Genomic DNA, 19,392 nt, shown 5'->3' on the forward strand with positions numbered 1-19,392 from the left:
TCGCTCTGTTTTTTCACCCTGGAATGAATGCGACTGCTGCTGCTCATCTCTGGGTTTTGCTGTGAAGGGAGGTGCCTGTTCTTCTTCTCTGAGAAGATCCTGCCTACACACCACGCCAGGACAAAAACAGCTCCTCTAACCACAGGTAATCTGTCTTCTTGTCTGCACTCTAATCCCAATGTCTGTTCTTCCAGTCCTTCCCGTTATTCCGGACCCTCGTTTGCATCTTGCTACCATCTTTGCCTTGTAACCATGGTTTCCTCTCTTCTCTCCCTCCCCCATTACCTCTTTTTTTCCCTCCCTCTGATGAGCTGATGACATGCACTTGCTTGATTTCCATTTCTGTCATGGCAGTAAATATTGATTTAAAAAGGAATCCTTTTCAGTTTATGTGGGACAAAATCACATTGATATGACTTTTTTATAAGCTTAAAACAATGATGGCTGTAAAAGATGTGAAATTTTATTCTATATTCTTAATACACCACAGCCTATTATTTTTAAAAGCACTTAACATGGCATCATTTGAAAATGCTCAAATGAATTGAGCAAAAGAATGAGGATAAAAGAATTCTTTAGAAAAAAAGAGCAAAGGAGCTGCTCTTTGATTTGTCTGATTCAGCAGTTGCTACTCAAAAATAGCATTAGAGATTTGGTTCCATTGCATTAAATGACCTCTGATGAGTTCAGGCAATTGGCACTTCCATGCACACCTGAGACCACTACCACTCTCTGTGAAGGTCACATACAAAAAAAGCTGACACACAGATACACGTACCTGCACATCTCTAACAGCTCCATCTCTATACTGTCACCATTTTTAAGGATGCTGTAAACTCCCACCTTTCCTGTGCCATGGCAAAATATTCCACATCCAGCTTAAACTGACCCAGCAGTAAGCAGAAAGGCTACTGCATGATGGGACGAGTGTTCTTATGAAATTTAATTTGCAATTTTTGTTCTTAGCCTGCCAGATTTTCAAGCAGCAGTTCATCAATTCCTCCTACAAAGAGTCCCCACGGCGAGGTTTGAGTCAGCCACTAATTTCCATGTCTGCGCTCCTTATTTGGGAGACCAGATCCACCTAATTTGGCCTATTGACAGACACAAGTTGTCAGTCACCATTACATGTGTATGTGTTTGTCTTCTACTGCAGTGTGGACTGAAACAAGAGTTAAGACCATTAATGGGAGATCACTAACAAACAAAGTAAGCGAGCTACACAGTGAGGAGAGTAAGAAAGTAAGGGAGAGATTCTGAAAGACGATATCCAGCTGCAGCACTTTGCTGAGTGCAGCGATGAGAAGGAAGAGGCTCGAACAAGCTTGTTTTTAAAGGGACTTCTCTGTACTTACCCATTTACGCCAGGCCACAGTCCAGCAAAGCACAAAGGAGCTAAATTAGTCCTCACTGCTGTCTGACACTGCGTCAGGCAGCCTGAGCAAAGCACAACTTGCCAGAAAAGATGTACTCCAGCACTGACTGTCAGCACCCTTCACTCTCTCTGGTGTTATTAAATTAAATCACATATACATACTATTTTTAATTAACATTTATCAGTGTATACTGGTTTTACTCTTCAGTTAAGTTAACTGAAGTATGATATTTATTTATATATTTTTACTACGAACTGTGTAAACAGTAACAGTAATTCACCAATTTAAATAGATAAATTCTATTAATCTTTTCCACATTTTGATATCAAGTTTGACACTAAGCACCAACTCTGGAACATAAGCTAAACCACAAACTAATGGAATAAACTTTTGAATATAAGAATCTGAGAACTAATTTCTCAAAGGGAACATTTAACATACCTCATCCTGTAAGTTTTCTCTGTTCTTCTGAAGCTAAGCTTAATTTCACAGGAAAAAATTAAACATACCAAGGTAAATACCGTATTTTTCGGACTTTAAGGCACACCGAATTATAACAAAACGTGACTGAAATCTGCTTCGTAAGCATGTCTCTTAACAGGTGCCATTTTGGGGTCCTTATACAGATACCACAATATTATGTTGAAGCACAGTACGTATTACTCTGAGAAGCTGACTACCGTAGCCGTAATGCTCCGACAATCCATCAAGCGGTGCAGCTTCGTAGCTTACCAAAGTCGTACTAAAACATTTTGACAGATTTTTCCGTGCCGTGTACCACATAAAATCGATTCAAGGTCAGTAAGCACAACCAGAATCAATACATGAGGCACCCTGTCGATTTTTGAGAAAATTTAAGAATTTTAAGTGCGCCTTATAGTCCGAAAAAATACGGTACTATAATAAAACAATCAACTCAAAAAAGCTGCAATCTGATCGAGAAATCACTCATCTTTGGAAAAGAGAGTTTATTACAGAGAAATGGCTCTTTCCAAAATAAAAGCTATACTATACGCTTCTTCTGGGCTATATTCTCAGCAGCATATTAAACATATCAGGTCCCCATAAGGAGAATCCTGTGCTAACGGCTGTCTAAATGACTCGGGTAAAGTTTGTAGCATGCGTGCTTGTTGTTTTTGTCTGCTTCCACTTGTCTTTGCACTAGGATGATGTCGGCGTAAATGTGCAGTTATATTCGTTGTGTTCCCACTAGTGCTGTCAGCGTTAATCTCGTTAAAATGACATTAACGCAAATTTCCGTTAACGAGTTAACATGGATCGTCCCGTGCGTGGGGCTGGACACCGTCAACACGTTAACAAGCTAACTGCGCTAACGCACTAGTTCCCACCAATTGAGCATTGCGTGGCACATCCGACATACTGTTTTACTTTTGTCCATGACGCGCTTACCATCAGGGTCATGCTTCACATGAAAACCAAGATAGTTCCAAACACCAGATCTGAATGAGGGTGGGGGAGGTTCAATTTCGGGTAGCGTTGAGGCAGTTGCCATGTTGCAACGAGCTTAGCTTCTGTCTTGCTAGCTTGCGCTGCGCTCAGTGGATCTGCACTCCACAGTGCAGCCTAGGCGGAGTTGTCGAACACAGATCCACTGAGCGCTCAACACAGACAGCATCGTCAGAAGAAAAGTTGATGAAATAAAAAAAAAAAATTGTATTGTTCGATACATATGTGTACCGAACCGAAAGCACTGTATCGAACGGTTCAATATCGATATGAGTATTGTTGCACCCCTAGTGTTTATGTATGCTATCTCAACCTGATTGGTTAGGTTTAGGTAATAAAAAGCATGGTTATGTCCAGGAAAGGTTGTGGTGTGGGTTAAAATTGCTCTTAAACAACCATTAAAAAAAATAATAATCAGCTGAAATGTATGGAATCAAAGGTTTGGGTTTGTTTTTTTAATTCAAATAATTAATCATTAAGGAAAATGTGCTTGGTATAAACTGAATAGACACCAATGATTTGGCCAGATTCCATTAAATATTTTACAGTTCAATTATGTAATAAAACTGCATGGAAAATGTTCATGTAATCCAAAATTCTTTAAGTATTTTTTCAGTGTATATCAAGCAAAGCTTTGACCAACACAAAAATAGCACAATTATAATATACAATGTACTTTGACAAATGGTTCTATAATTTCATGTCCCAGAATATTGAAGCGCTCATCAGTTAAATCATTGTTGGTGTACTTAATTAACTGGTTTACCAGTAAAGCAAACTGGTTCGGTCCCCCCTGGGACCTGGTCCCCTTCTGGCACACCTACCTCTATCTCCTCTTTGTCTAGACGTGCTGGTGCCATTCCACATGAGGACAGAGAGGCATGATTTATGCTAGACCAGATAAATCCTTCTGGGACACTGGTTAATAAAGCAGATGGGGACAGATGGAAATCACGAAAAACCTTTGTGCTGTGACTGACCAGGTCTTTTCTTTAAACACATTTGTGGCCTTGGCTTATTAAGCAACATATGCTCAAACTTAAAAAGTCTTGAATTTAAAAGCCCTTCAAAATTCAGCAAAATCAGTTCATTAAATGCTGCATGACTCTGTTTCCTGCAGGACTCAGACATTAACTTGATAGGGGACACTATGGAAGCCCCTCTTGTGTGCTTAGATGAGGAGTTTGAGGACCTCCGGCCCTGTAGGATGGATGAGATGGACCAAAGCCTCATCAACGACTCCTACTCCACCACCACCACCGTCCCCCTGGCCTCCATCACCCGTGAGGAGTTCTCTGAACTGGAAAACTTCTCTGAGATGATGAGCTTCAAGTCAATGGAGGACCTGGTAAATGAGTTTGACGAGAAGCTCAATGTGTGCTTCCACAATTACAACACCAAGACGGAGGGCCTGGCGCCCATACGCAACCAGTCACACAATCAGGAGGACGAGGAGCGACTGCAAGATGAAGAGTAAGTGACACAATATCTGAAGCAAGGTTTACTTATTGGAATCTTTCAGTCTTTAGTCATCTGTTACTGTGTATTTTCAAACAGCTGTGGTAATAAAGGATGTGACACTGTTCAGTGTGTAAACTATAACAAACCCAGAACAATTTGAGCTTAACTTGAGGCACCAATTCTAAACCCAGCTAAAATCCCTTTAAAAACAGAAAAAAATTAAAGTCAGTTTCTGTTACTGCAGATACACCACAAGGGTTTGTTTTATTTGGAATTATCGTAAAAAAAATAATGTTTGAGTGAAAAAGTTATTAATCTATATTCTGTCTTTAAATTGCTACAGTTATGTTGACATAGAAAGTATATGAAAGAACATTTTTAGAAACATGCCTAGTCCCCTAAAGAAACACAGGAGGTAGAATATCAACAGACATAAAAAAGAACAGCCTTTCATGTTAATCAGTTAGCAATATGCTCATTATGCTTCCATTTACAACACACACACTGGAGGCTGAAACGACTTGGCAGCATGGAACAAAAGCCAAAACATTTCCACACACAGACCACAACATCCCCAAACATGCAGTCAATCAGCACTGTGACCCCACCCTCCCCACCTCCACCATGTCAGGCTGCATGCTGAATTATTCAGCGTGCAGCGTCGTACGCCTCAGTTGGCTTTGGCTCTGTCCCAGTCTCTGCCTCTCCTCTGACTGCCAGAGCCTCCTCCTCCTCTTGCTAGCAGCTTCTGAGGTGTTCTCTGAATTATGCTAAATATAGCTTGACTGTAGGTGTGACGGCAGAGTTTTTTGGAAAGGATTATATGACTTTGAGCAATGATTAATTTCTGGTGAGAAAAGTGAGCTTTTATTGGTCAATAAAGCTCTGAGTGAGTACAGAGCAGTGTGCAAGGCAGTGGGTGGATTGATACACTAGTGTCATAAATAGGGAAACCATAAGAAATACATTTCAATCAGACATACATGAGTGTTCCATGTTCCTCAGAAGAGTTTGTCCCATGAAGAGGTGGTACTGGTGTTAATGAAACTGGAAGGTTTGCGTTTTGTTATGTCACACAGGAGAAAACAGGAGAAGCTGACACACCAACAAAACTAATCACCAGTCCAAATCTGCAGCTTGGTTGAAAACCCTATGTGGCACATTTTGGAGTAATCCCTGCAGTCACCTGATCTGAAACTCAGCTTTGAGTCAATCTGTCAAGCTGATGGAGAGCTAGAAATTTAAACAGAATGATTCCTGTTGTGTGGCTGCAGGCCAGGAAACACAGCAGGACAGCGTTGGAACATGGACTTCCACTCCCTGTAGGCCAGATGACCAACCATGTGTTATAAACACAGAACGTGCTCTTCATGTGCTGCTCTGGTTTCTGATGTGGTTGTGACTGGTTACGTTGGCTTTACTGCATTTAAATTCTTCCGTTTTATTTATAGGAAAAAGCATCACATAAGAAGACTGGTACCACTTGAAGTGTTATATAAAGCTACAGCCACCAGTCAGCTAGCTAGACTCAGTGTGTAACCAGGCTGAAATAGTAAAAAAATGTTCTTACTAGCACTGCCCTTGGCACATACTCATCTGTGATATTAGTGCAGTACTAAATGCAGTAATCCCATCTGGATTTGAAAGCATGTGCGACTAGCTCAAGGCTGTTAAAGAAAGGAAAGATTAGATAAAAATCTTATATAGAATAAGATACTGTATCCTGTAACAATATATTAGAATAGAATAGAATAGAATAGAATAGAATAGAATTATCCTTTAATTGTCCCACAAGTGGAAATTTGGTTGTAACAGCAGCCAGAAAGACACATATACAACAAACAGTACACAGGACACAGAACAGAAACATACACATTTTTTCTTACATATTTACATTAAGTACAATAGTTACTATAAACAGAGTACTGTGCAGTTATTAAATTAAATTAAATTAACAACAGATAAGAGGCAAACCTAGGTTGTAGTGCGAATCAGTTGATTAAATTATTGCAGTTACAGCGCAGATGTAAACATCTATGATTGTTGGGAGCAGTTTTGATTGTACAGTCTGACAGCTGCAGGGAGGAAGGACCTGCGGAAACGCTCCTTCATGCATCAGGATATTAGTTATATTAGTTAGTTAGTTAAAATCTGGTATGCTGACGGGGTGCACAGTATATTTTGTTGGTCAGAAGGTCCTTAATACTGTATAACAGAATAGATATCCAACAGTTAGAAAATACAGTACAGTGCAAGTTACAGCATGTTGCCTAAACACTTACTGCGTGTTCAGTGCAGCTGTGCACTGTGTCTACAGTATGATTGTGGTGTGTTGTTGACACTTCTAAGCAGTTTTTTTCCCTGTATTCTGATTTAAGCTCTTTAGTTTTAAAGCAATACCAATGCACTTGAAATCACTTTGTAGCGTACTGCCACATTAATATAGAAAGGCAAACTCTGCGACCAGAGCTGTTAATGATCCTGCAAATTAGAATCGCATTGGCAACAAATATACCTCTGAAAACCCAAAGAGGTGCCATCAGGCTTTGTTAACTTTTAGGAAAACTAGCACTAATCTTTGGCCTGGTGTGTGCAGCCATGACACACAGGCATGACTGGTGAGGTAAGCTGCCAGCTCAATGGAGTCCACTGTGTAAGCAGGCAGAGGCAGTGCCACTGGGAGCAGGGAAACAGGCCTCAGCCAACCTCTGAGTGACACACACACACACACACACACACACACACACACACACACACACACACACACACACACACACACACACACACACACAAGCTCAGACACAAAGGACACTTCTCTCCCAGTTTTTACTTCACTCTGCCTCAGACAGACGCTGGGAGAGTTGGAGAACACTTTGTACAATGATGTGAGGAACTTTATCTAAATCTCTGCTGAGGATACCGTTTAACAAGTAGTAAGCTGCACTTCTTTTCTATTGTGCACTGCTGCCCTGCAGCCCTGAACTCCACCACAATGAAATATTGACTGAGTTGCAGGCTGCTGAACATAGGGCTGAGTACACGGCTTTTTACAATCAGAAAAACAAATCTATTGAGGGCAAGAGCCGAGGGCAAAAAATGTGTCTTTATACTTCTTTTTGATATTTGCTTGAGTAGGTTTGCATTTTGACATGGGTCTGTGTTGTTTTGCAGTGTGTGGGATGCTCTAACTGACAACTACATCGCCACCTGGGACGGCACCGACTCGGAAGGAATCAACGGCAATATCTCTGACCAGGAGGTACATTTCATGCCACGCCTTCATGTTTAGTTTAAATCTAATTAATATAATATAATATACATGTAGGAATAGTTTTGCACTATTTCTATGCAAATTTTTATTCTCATCAATAGTAAAAGAGCACCTTGAGATGACTCTTGCCGTAAATTAGTATTAAATATAAACGAATACACTGAACTGATAGCAAACTATTCTGATGAGCATCCTTAACACTGTGGTGTAATATGGGTGCTGAATGAATGGGAAGCTCATTCTCTGGTCCACTCTAATGTTTGTTTACACATTTCATCCTTACATGAACACGTCTGACCCAGAAAATTCACCTCACAGTCAAATATTTACATGTTTGTCTATTCGGTTATTCACTAATTTCTGTGTTTGTAAGGATAATCATGATGCTTTTCTTAAAGACAAATGCTGTGTGTCATTATTTTCCATCTTGATGTGCTAAAATGAATTGTATGACTAGTTTCTGCTCCTGTAAGATTCATTTCATGCTGACAATTGAAAGCATGCCTGACCACTCTTGACTGGTCTGGCATTCAGCTGAGCTCTGCCTCCTCCTCCTCTGTTTCCTTGATTGCCTGTCAGATTCAGCTGGACAGCAGACACTTAGCGTTCTACGCCATGTTTGGACTGGTGAAGGCCAGAGGAGCTGTGGTTATCACAGGAGCAGAGGGTGGCTGTGGAAATGTATCACATTCATGCCTTCAAGCTAAAAGTTTTATACCTAGAGAGACACAAAATATTTAACAAATGACAGCTTCCTGTGAGGACAATCTTTTCTCTGCATTTATACCTCTGATTGTTTCTCCTGCCACACTTTTTAAATATTATAAAAATGTGGTTCTATTTAACTCGAAATGAGTAGAGCCACAAAATAGATTTTCCTTTTGTAACATGGATTTTTATCACTTTCTCATTATTGTGTCAGCATTGAGGAACGGATAAACTGTTAAATGCTAAGTTGATAATAAAACGTATGGTAACAGTGCTTAATTAAAAAATGTTTGGTACATGCACCATCATATGTTATCATGCTATCTATTTGCTCAATAGCACCACAGACAAAGTATAGCTGAGGCTTAATGGAAACCCATAAGTTTTGAACATTGCTAGAGCAGCCATGATCAAAGTCAAGAGCGCTGCAGCCAACTTAAAAATCAGAAAATTCATCTTCAATAAAAGTTCAAGAGAAAGTGATGTATTTCTCAAATGTTATTTGAAAAATATAAAAACATAGGCTGTTTCACTATAGCTTGCTAATGCTCAGTCATAGTGACCCATCTGCCACTGGGACACAAACGTCAATACAAGAGCATGACATTTAGGTCAGGCTAATGAGTAATATCACAAACTAACCAGCTCCTATTCGAATGTTTTATTCACTTTTTTATATCGATAAATACATTTATAAAAAATATTTAACTCAATATACTTGCGAGTCATTTCAAACTGTTCTGTTAGTGCTGTAGCCCATCTACAGTACCTTTGTGGACCACCAGAGGACCCCAGCCCACACTTTGGGAATCACTGTGCTAGAGAAAGATGATTCATGTATCACTAACGTAAAAGGTCCAGGAAACGTTGTGAGGAGTAAAGATATTTCACAAAAATATCTCCTCCTGTGGAACCTGCTCACAGTTCAGGTTCAGGAGACAGACACCCTCTCTCTAGCCTCCTCCTTCAATTCCACACGTAAACAGGATGCAGTCTATTTACATGCTTTTAAAAATGGAATGAGTAAGTGGTTTTTAAAATGTGATAGTAATGTAACAGTAAATTATGTAAAACCTTTTAAATATTTAAACATCAGACTTTGAAATGAACTCAAGTGGCCAGTTGGGGTCGGGGCTGGAGGGCTGCTCTCCTGATGTGGGGACCAGGATGGTCTGCTTGTCTCCACCCCAGACTGAAGGGGGGGCATCTCCTGAATCTGGGGGCTGATTGCCTATCTGGGGGTTATTGGTGTTTGGACCTGGGAGTATAAAGTGTGTGTACGGCATCCATTTCTGTGTGTCTCCAAAGAGGGTGTGTGTCTGCCTGTTTGTCTATGTGTACGTGTCAGACTCCCCCTCTTTCTTAGAACATCTCAGGCTCCCTCAGGTGTGGGGGCCTATTCCCCCCTGACACATTCCCTGCCAGTGACTGTTGCCCCCATCTGCTGGTGCATTGGTACTTCTCGGTATCTGGGTCTGGATGCTCGGTTCTGTACTGGCTCGTTCCTGGTGGCTGCTTGGTGGGACCTGGGTCCCCTGAATTTGTCTGCTCTTGGTGGGGGTTAGGGTGTCCTTGGGTCTCGGGCTTGGTCTGCTCCGGTGTAGCCAGTGGAGTCTGTGGGCTTGTCGCTGCACTCACCTGGGGCGTCTGCACTGTGACTGCTGGGTGACCCCTCCCCAGGGCTCTCCTCTGCTCTTCTCTGAGTGGGAACTGCGGTTGTCCCTGTGGTGGTCCACCTGGGGCTCTCACACTCTGGAGGGCCTCTACATTTCTGGGGCCCAGGTCTACTGCTTCAGGTCCTGGGGGGCGGGGCTGAGCTCCTGACACCCATTATTAAACAATAAATGGAGAAACTTTATGAACACAAGCACGCTCAGGCAGACTACTCTACTTGCCAAAGTGAATCTGTCTGCCATTTTTTGCTGGACAGAGCAGGGAAAAAATGAACACAACTCCTGGATGAGCTCTCATTCAAACACACCAATTGATTTTTTTTTTCTGAATGTGTATTTTCATCAATTACTCCAATGCAAAGACATCAGCATTTGACTCTTGCTGGCATCCTCACCACAGTAATCTGTTGGCATAATTTATCATTTGCAGATTCATGAAAAAGAGGAGGAGGAGATGAATGAGAAGAACGACAATGCCAACTGCCTGAATGAAGAACCTCTTATCACAGCAGATCAGGTCTGAGTGTGTGTGTGTAAAAATCAAGTGAACGGCAAATTTTTTGTGACCAACACGTTTCAGCTTGTGGCCTTCATCAGCGTCATTGCAAAATGTCAAACAGTTTGTGTTTAAATAAAAAACAGGAAACAGAAAAAATCCAAGTGGACCAATCACACATTCACAAATAAATAAGTTGACCAATTAAATTTAACGAGGTGGTACTGGCTAATTGGCTAATTGGTTAAGCCACAGCCCAAATAGATTCTGGACTGAACCACTACAGATTAAAAGGGGGACACCCCCCCCCCAAATGTCTTAAACTAATACATACTCAAAATTCCACAGAAAAATGCAAATAAGTTAAAATAAAAATAAGTACATTAACATTAAAAGAGGGAGAAACAATACAAAATCTAGTTAAAAACACAGAAACACAAAAGTAAAGTCCACAGAAACTCATTAATAGATAAATCCTCAGTCATACCTGTAAGGTGTAAACTCTTTAAACAGCTTGGTCAGCTTGCTTATTTGTGAATCCCTCCATTTCTGTCTTCAAGGTCATTGAGGAGATAGTTGAAATGATGGAGAATTCTCCAGATCCTGGTGAAACTGAGGAGGATGAGGAGGAAGAGGTCAGTCACTCCTCCTCCAGGACCAATCTGTCCCTGCTGGAAGAGATCAGGCAGCTGTCACAGGCTTCAAACAACAACTGCTCCTATGAAGGTAAAGCTGTGAATAATCCATGTTTCTGGTTATTTCCTATTTTTATTTGACTTATGCAATGTCCTGACTGAGCTGTTTTAACTAATTTATTCTAATGCTATCGTTCAGGATTACCTCGTAGACTAGATATAATAGACTAGACTTCATAACAAGTGCATATTTTCTGTTAAGTAGCATGTCAGAAATGTGATAATTTCCTATTAAAGTCATCCTTTAGGTCAAAATTAAGGTACATACCTCAAGATAGCAATAAAATACCAAAGGCGGGACTCTCTTATTTGGTATTATCATCAGTTAAAGCTAAAAACTATCATCACCCTTTTCATAAAAGCTCCAACATGAATCCATTTAAACCTAAGGCAAAGATACAATGTTCAGGGAAAAATAAGTCTCAAATACAACTATAACTATCCATCTGTGTACATTAGTTATCTCATTTAGTTAGTTTGAAGATGAGAGTTTAAGAGGTCAATAATTTTTCTTTACAACTAAAAACTGTAAATAATAATTAGTTAACCTTCTTGAAGAAACATCAACAGAAACAGCATTAAACACGTAGCACATGTGCATCTGTGCAGGGATTATCAGCTATGTCAGTTAGCATTACCAAGCTAACTTTAGCAAACATGAAATTTTGGCTGCACTGAGAAATCACCATATTAAAAACAAAGTAAAAATGGTGGTTGTACAATAAATTAAACCATTAAACCATGAGTAAAATAAGCCTTTCCTTTTTGGCTACTATATCTAAATGTTGCTTCCATATTTTAGTGGTTTTCACCTACTTTTACGCTATTTGTACTTCTACTTTTCCACCATTGAGAAGAGCACTCAAAAGGTTGCAGATACAGATAGATATTTGGAATCAAAAGCCTTTTTATATAGTTTAGATTCACAGTTGCAATGTAATGACAAAAAATTGCCCCGTGACTGACACGATATGTCTGTCACAATATGAACACCCTGCACAATATTCACCTTGCAAACTGGTCACATGTACCAAAGTGGTGGAAACACCTCATGTTTAATAGCCATGAAGAAACCAGCTGTTTTGTTCACATTGTCTTCTTTTTTAAAATAACTGGCTAACACTCTCTAACACCATTCTTTTTTACTCTGGAATTTTACTGTATGAAGCAAGTAAATACTGTACAGTGGAAGAATACATGAATACATGGATCAAAGACAAACGTGGTTTTTAGGAAATTAAGTATTTAATAATGCTGATAAAATGATTTTTTTTTTCAAGTATCTGGGGGATGTGTATACTAATTAAAGAGCCTTGGTCTTATTGTGAAATTAAATTGCAGCTAGAGAGAGACTTAAATAATAAAAAAAAATGAAATAAAAATAATAATTTCAAGCTTTGTCACCAAAATTGATATTCACTCATGTATTCATTTTGTTATTTCACAATTCTTTTTTAAATGGTGGAGACTTTACGTGCAGTAAATGGACGTTATGGCACTATATCTAGTGTGGGTGTAATATAATATTATTTTCTGCCTCAACATGCATTTTACATGATCAAATTTGTAATTCAAAAAAACTTTCCAGTTGAGCTAAAGCATTACAGTATGAGCAGCCACAGACAACGTCTTTAGGCATCTGCGATGTAATATAATGATTACACTGTACCAGCTGCATTGTCAGAAATGTTTCTCCCAAGCTGCTGTTTTGTTTGTGTTCTTTTTACAAAATACTGATTGCACTTCCTTCCTTTATACACTGAGCTATCATCAGGGACTGCTCATTATTCATTATTCATATAACAGTACCTTATTCGTATAGCAAAATTACCCTGGGCCGCATTAGTATACATTACTGGTAATTAATACTGTCACAGTGGCACCGATTCCCAATAGTCAGACTATTCAAAGAATATTATTTTATTGTTAGCATCCTGCTTAACTCTAATGATTCCCACAACCTTTCCGCTCTCAAATCCATCCTGCAGGCCTGAGCCTGATGCCCAGCTCAGCGCTTGTTGAGCTGCTGCACCGGGTGGAAGTCGCCATCCGCGAGTACTCAGAGGAGCTTGTCAGCCAGTTGGCTCATCGTGATGAGCTGGAGTTTGAGAAAGAGGTGAAGAACACATTCATCACGGCACTAATGGAGGTGCAGAACAGGCAGAAGGAGCAACGAGACAGCAGCAAACGCAGACGTCGGGACAAGGCCATGAGCCTGCAGGGGGGAGGGACGGTGCCCGTGAATGGAGGCAACGATAGCTCCACAGGCCAGAAGACAGGGACCATGCTTGTTAAGGTGGGTAATGGTGCTAATCTCAAATATTAACAATATGAGGCATTTTATGAATGTGCAGATTTCTTTTTTAAACCTTTCACTGTAAATTACAGAAAGGTAAAACGAGAATGCCTGCAAGTTCTTCCTTTCCCCATCCTCTTTAACTGTTAGTATAATGGATATCTAAAGGCCATTAGCCTCTAAATTATCTTCCAGGAAAGATTATAAAGTGGCTGTGACCCTTCATCTATGTACAGTAACTGCCCAGTGCAGTCCTATCCAGCAAAAGAGAAACTGCCTAATGGATTTCCTCTCCATTCGATGTAGCAGCAGTCTGAGTGCTGTGAGTCTGGCTCTTGGTACCTTACTCTCTGTTACTGAACTAATATGAGCGTACCGATGGCTTAAGGAAGTGGATGCAATATATACAATAAATTGCACAATGATACCATGCTGAAATCTGCTGAAGAATAATTTAAAAAATGAATTTTGCCATATGAATTGGTAGTTTGTAATAATGGTCACTATATCTTTGTATGTGTATGTGTCCTACAGCGTTTCAGCATGGAGGGAATTTCCAACATTCTACAAACAGGCATCAGACAGACATTTGGAAGCACAGGGAATGACAAGCAGGTAACGTTTAAATGTTTTAAATAAAAAACAAAAAACCCAAACAAACATGCACAGATGAGCCAACCCATTATGAATACTCACAGATGGAACAAATTATATAATGACATATTTAGGAGTTCTCGTTTCATTAGACAGTAAGTGAACAGTTGGTTCTTGTAGTCAGCGACTGGCCATCCTTAGGCGTAAGGATGGCCAGTCGGCTGTGTCAGAGAACCTCCTGAAATTAGAAAGCCTGTTAGATGCCTCTGGTGAACAGCTGCAACCACCAGCTGGAACCAGCTACATGGTTTTGACTTCTCAAGGTTCACTGGTGCAAAGAAAATAAAGGCTACCTTAGCTGGCCTGAACTCAGCTAATGCACTGTGGAAAGAAGACCAGCAGGTGTAAGGGTGAAGATCTCCAACTGTATACTGTATGTTGACAGAGGTTTTCTCAGTACTTAGATTGGTTTGCAATGATGGACGGTTCAGATTCAAAGTTTGGTGTTCTTAGAGCTATACTGCAAAACAGGAGCTGGACTAATCCTGGTGACTTCAGGCTTAATCCAGTATTTCAGTAGTACGAAGGTGGCTGACGTCATGCCAGGGCACATCTCCATGACTTAACAGAATTTCATGATATTTTGTCAAAAGTAGCTTGACAAATTGATACTACTCTCATGTTACTTGTAATGTAAAGCTACAAGTAACTCACTAGCTTGATTGCACTTTGGTTGAACAAAATTCTAATTTAAACAAACAAACAAAAAGTCTAATTTAAAAGAAAGGAAAAAGAGAGAAATGTAATCCTTCAGTTTAACAGAGGCTACTTATTACTCTCTTATTACTCTCTTATTAGTCTGAGAAAGCCTTCTGAACCTTTATTCTGTTTCAGTACCTAAACACGGTTATTCCATATGAGAAGAAAAGCACCCCTCCATCTGTTGATGACCTGCAGATGCTCACAAAGAGTAAGACCACACCAGAACATCTGTAATAGAGCCAAATAAATGGCAGAAGTAGTACATTCAGCCTTGTTGTCTGCTTTTATCATGCAGTACTCTATGCCATGAAGGAGGACAGTGAGAAGGTGCCTACACTGCTGACCGACTACATCTTAAAAGGTAAATGCAAACACAGTCTTCTACTCACTTTTGTAGCGTTTTACACAGCACAGTGGAAAACAGTGACATTTTCTGTTCTTGAAATATTGCCTGTCTGAACTTCTTGGATGTTGGAAACTATATCAAGGCAGTTTGTTCTGTCTTCCTCTTCAGTCCTGTGTCCTACCTAAAGCACCACCAAGCCAGAGGCAGCAGTGTGATGGAAACTTCCTTCTCCAAGGGCATTTCTGACCTTACTTTCCTCTGGTTCAAGCTGCATGACCTCCCCTCTTTTACCATTACCAACTATGGATCCTCACCATCAACATTATCATATTCACCTCAACTACGACTACTGCCTTTCGCTGAGCTCACTTCCTCCCTTCCCTGCGCATCAAACTCAGGCCACAAAACGGTGACCATCTGAATAACAAGTGGAACAGCCGATTCCCACTTTTAACAGACTTCACTTATGGAGCATGACATGCTATTAATGACCATAACACCACTTTGGTACAGTGATACAGAGTTATTACTGCTTTCTTTTCCTTCATTACTTTACTTTCTCTTGTTTTCAATTCTAACAGAATTTCATTGATTTTTGAAATCATAAAATGACCTCTTAACCAGTGATGGTTTTGTACATTGATTCTTTTCATAAGGACTACACTGTCAGACAAATTAAACTGCATACTGCATCCACACACGTCTTCGTATGGTTTCTGATTAAAAAAGTGATTAATCTGAATACAAAAGCCATGCACTTTTATCTGCCAACTTAGCACTGTTACTCCGTGTACAGGAGCGGAAACAATACTATTACGGGTGCAGTGCAGTGCAGTGAATTACAAAGCTTTTTTTCTTTACTTTTTGCTTTTTGCTAATTATCCAGTGCTCTTCTGACTTATTTCTAATTTCTTTTTACGTGTATCTAAATATTTGATATGGACTCTGTTTATTTTGTACTTTTATTTACTGTGTCATCAGAGTGACAGGTATCTGTGCATTCATCCCTATCCAACTACATGGAGATATATCAGTGGATATCATCCCCCGATGAAAGAAGCTCATTTCAACAGAGTTGTGCATATTAGCATATTTATGACTTCCTTTGTGTCATGTAGGTGAATGTTACATCGCTAATTGCAAATTCTAATAAACATTCTACCCCAGTTGTGTGTTCATTTGCTTCTGTTTTGCATTTAGTATGATCACTCCTGATAAATTACACAAGTTTTTTTTTCTTTTTTCATTTGAATCTATTCTTTGGAAGCTTTGACTTTTACAAGTTATCAAAAAAGACAGACAAAAATGTTTATTTCCTCAGGACTACTGTGTGAGTGCAATTTTGACTGGGGATTCTACACATGTAGTTTCTAATATTCCAGTCCAATAATATATATCCTAATATTCCAATATGTCTGGATGTGTTTCAACAGCTGCCAAATGGCCAAGATGCTTTTAGAAGCTCTTATGTTTCTGTAATGTGTCTAAAATTTGGTAAAGACTTTTTTTGAGAAGGATCTTTATTGGATGCTGATAATACCTACATTTAGGAAAAAAAACAGGAATTCAGTGCGCAATGTTCCTGCTCACTGCAAATTTATTGTGACTAAAGAGATTATTTAAAAATGATTATTATTTGATATTTTTGTTTCAAAACAAAAAAAATTCTCACTTTCCATGAAAACAAACTCTACAATTATAAGTATTTTATCATATTTCTGCCCTATATTAAACAAACACAGATTTATTGAGAACAGTATAACTCAGGCTTACACAATTCAGCCATACGCTACATCTGTGAAATAGTAAGATCTTGCTCAAGCTCTGTCATGATAGGAGGCAATAAGACGCAGGGTTTATTCAGCACGGACTACTTTTATTGAACTGTAGCAGCAGTGTACGTGGCTACATCAATTTTCTGAAAACATACAGTGTTCCAGCGACCTCTAGTGGCCGGCCCTAAAGTAGCCTTACTAGTACAACAAAAACAAATCTCACAACATCTTCCCCTTTAACAAAAGTACTTTAAATATAAAACAGTGTTGTCAGAACCTACAACATCACAGGGGTAGACTACCCTCAGTCCTGATAAGGGATTATTCTGCCCTTAGAACATAGAAAGGAGATAGTCCTCAGTCTCCCTTTGGAGCATCCCTTTGGCAAACCGTGTCCCTATTGACTGGACTGGGCAACAATGTCTTTTCGAGTACTGCAATCGTTTGCCAGGGGCCATTGGGCAGAGGAGTTGTCACAAGGGGTTCCCGTCGCTGTGTAGGCTTGTGCTCTCTGCAAAAGTTGCATGATCTCACCTTGTGTGTCATTTGAAGTCCAATGTTGGGCCACCACACTGTTGATCTTGCGTGCTCTCTACATTTAGTTAGTCCTTGGTGGCCTTCATGTAATTGGTCCAGGACACTGGGTCTGAGTGCTGTGGGAATTACAATGCGATCGTGGTAGAGCACTAGACCGTCTGATTCTGAAAGGTGGCTTCTGGCTGCATAGAAGCCTTGCAGTGATGAGCTCTTTGCCATTCTCAAAGGCCACCCTTGTCTGATGAAAATGATTGCTTTTTGAAGCTCTGGGTCCATCTGTGTAGCACTGTGAATTTCCTCCAACTTATGTGACTTGATAGGTTTGCTTGTCACTACGTTGCTCACATATACCTTGACCCGGCTGTCTGTCTCGAACTGATAGCATCCATGCAGTGGATGTCTGGAGAGTGCGTCCGCCACCACTAACTGTTTACCGAGAACATGCCCAGCAGTGACACTGAATCACATCAGTCGCATCAGCAGTCTCTGACATCTCAGCGGCGTTTGGTCAAGGTCGTATGAGTTGATCAAAGGCACCAAGGGCTGTTATGCCAAATGGCAGACGCCTGAAGCAAAACCTGCCCATGGGAGTTATGAACGTGGTCAGTTTTTGGCAGCTGGGGTCCAGTGGAATTTGCCAGAACTCACTGGAGGCATCCAAAGTGGAGAAAACTTTGGGGCGATCATGGCTCAAAGAGTTGGCAGTTCGTCTTGTGACCGGAAGGTTGCCGGCTCGGACAGTCTCGGTCGTTGTGTCCTTGGGCAAGACACTTCACCTACCGCCTACTGGTGGTGGTCAGAGGGGCCGATGGCGCGATATGGCAGCCTCGCTTCTGTCAGTCTGCCCCAGGGCAGCTGTGGCTACAACTGTAGCTGCCTCCACCAGTGAATGTGAGAGTGAATGAATAGTGGAATTGTAAAGCGCTTTGAGGGCCCTGAAAAGCGGTATATAAAATGCAATCCATTATTATTATTATGTCATCTAATGTGGGCAAGATGTACCGTTCGCGCTTTACTCCATTATTCAGACGTTTTAAGTCCACACACACTCTGACCTCATCCTTGTTGCGCTTTGGAGCAGGCACCATTGGTGCACACCAGTCTGTTGGCTTGGTGACTTTCTCGATGATGCCAAGTTTGAGCATGCGCTTTATTTCCTTTTCCACCTTTGGGAGGAGAGGAAAAGGCATCTTCAGTCAGCTCGATTTTTACAGGTTCACAGTTCAGCAGGCCAATTTCCCCAAACAGATCCTCTGTTAAGTCATTACTGATTTTGTTAACTCTAGAGACTAGTCCCATGCGCTTTGCCACAGTCTTCCCCAGTAGGTTACTTGCGTATTAAGTCTGCCTCGAGCTGTAGTTTTTGTGAGACATCTTTGTCAATTAATCCAATGACGATACGGTCCAGGAGTAAAGTCGAGCTCCGTTTGTGGCTCCGTTTGTGAAAACAGGCGCAGTCGTGGATAACGTTTCTCTTTGGGACAAAGTGCTCATCGAACTTTTGTATAACCAGATCATACTCAAACTGCGGACTTGGCCTGGCCTCCGTAGCAGCAGGAAACACAAATGAGCCATATATTGGTTCAGCATCTCACCCGATGGAGTAAAGAAGCGAGTTCACCTGCACTTCGCCGCTCTCCATCCCTAGCTTGGACGCCACTCGAAAACGGGAGAATCTCTGCTGCCATACTGGCCACTCTGCCGCGTGAAGTCAAACGGTTCTGGAGGTCCAAATTTAGCCATTTCTTCGTGTAACTCGGAGTGAAGTCCTCAATTCTGACACCGCTGATGAAATCACATAAGTGTTAGCTTTATTTTGATACGACAATTGTTTACACAGAGTTTATCATTGCAGAGAAGTAATTTATTTTAGGCATGTCATATTTCCAAATGTTGGTCTGGATGGGAGACACTATTGATATTGTGAATGATTTA

General features: G+C 40.6%; 1 protein-coding gene across 1 annotated transcript; it reads left to right on the forward strand.

Annotated features, from left to right (window-relative positions):
- Positions 1 to 9: 9 nt before the first annotated feature.
- On the forward strand, positions 10 to 16,311 carry fez1 (fasciculation and elongation protein zeta 1 (zygin I)). Its single transcript, XM_084941552.1, has 10 exons — positions 10 to 145; positions 3,964 to 4,316; positions 7,476 to 7,563; positions 10,387 to 10,473; positions 11,013 to 11,178; positions 13,136 to 13,443; positions 13,978 to 14,058; positions 14,932 to 15,007; positions 15,095 to 15,160; positions 15,314 to 16,311. The coding sequence occupies exons 2-10, from the start codon at positions 3,994 to 3,996 to the stop codon at positions 15,328 to 15,330; spliced, it is 1,212 nt and encodes a 403-aa protein (XP_084797678.1). The 5' UTR covers positions 10 to 145; positions 3,964 to 3,993; the 3' UTR covers positions 15,331 to 16,311.
- The last annotated feature ends 3,081 nt before the right edge of the window (positions 16,312 to 19,392 follow it).

The sequence above is a fragment of the Perissodus microlepis genome, chromosome 10, assembly GCF_051167445.1.
Source record: "Perissodus microlepis isolate ML-2025 ecotype Zambia chromosome 10, ASM5116744v1, whole genome shotgun sequence".
In the NCBI taxonomy this organism is placed as follows: domain Eukaryota; kingdom Metazoa; phylum Chordata; class Actinopteri; order Cichliformes; family Cichlidae; genus Perissodus; species Perissodus microlepis.

Bases quoted from the DNA above. Each gene is read 5' to 3' on its own strand.
- fez1 (XM_084941552.1), top strand. From the start codon at position 3,994: ATGGAAGCCCCTCTTGTGTGCTTAGATGAGGAGTTTGAGGACCTCCGG. The intron at 4,317-7,475 runs GTAAGTGACACA...GTTGTTTTGCAG, and splicing joins GAGCGACTGCAAGATGAAGA to TGTGTGGGATGCTCTAACTG. The intron at 10,474-11,012 runs GTCTGAGTGTGT...TCTGTCTTCAAG, and splicing joins CTCTTATCACAGCAGATCAG to GTCATTGAGGAGATAGTTGA.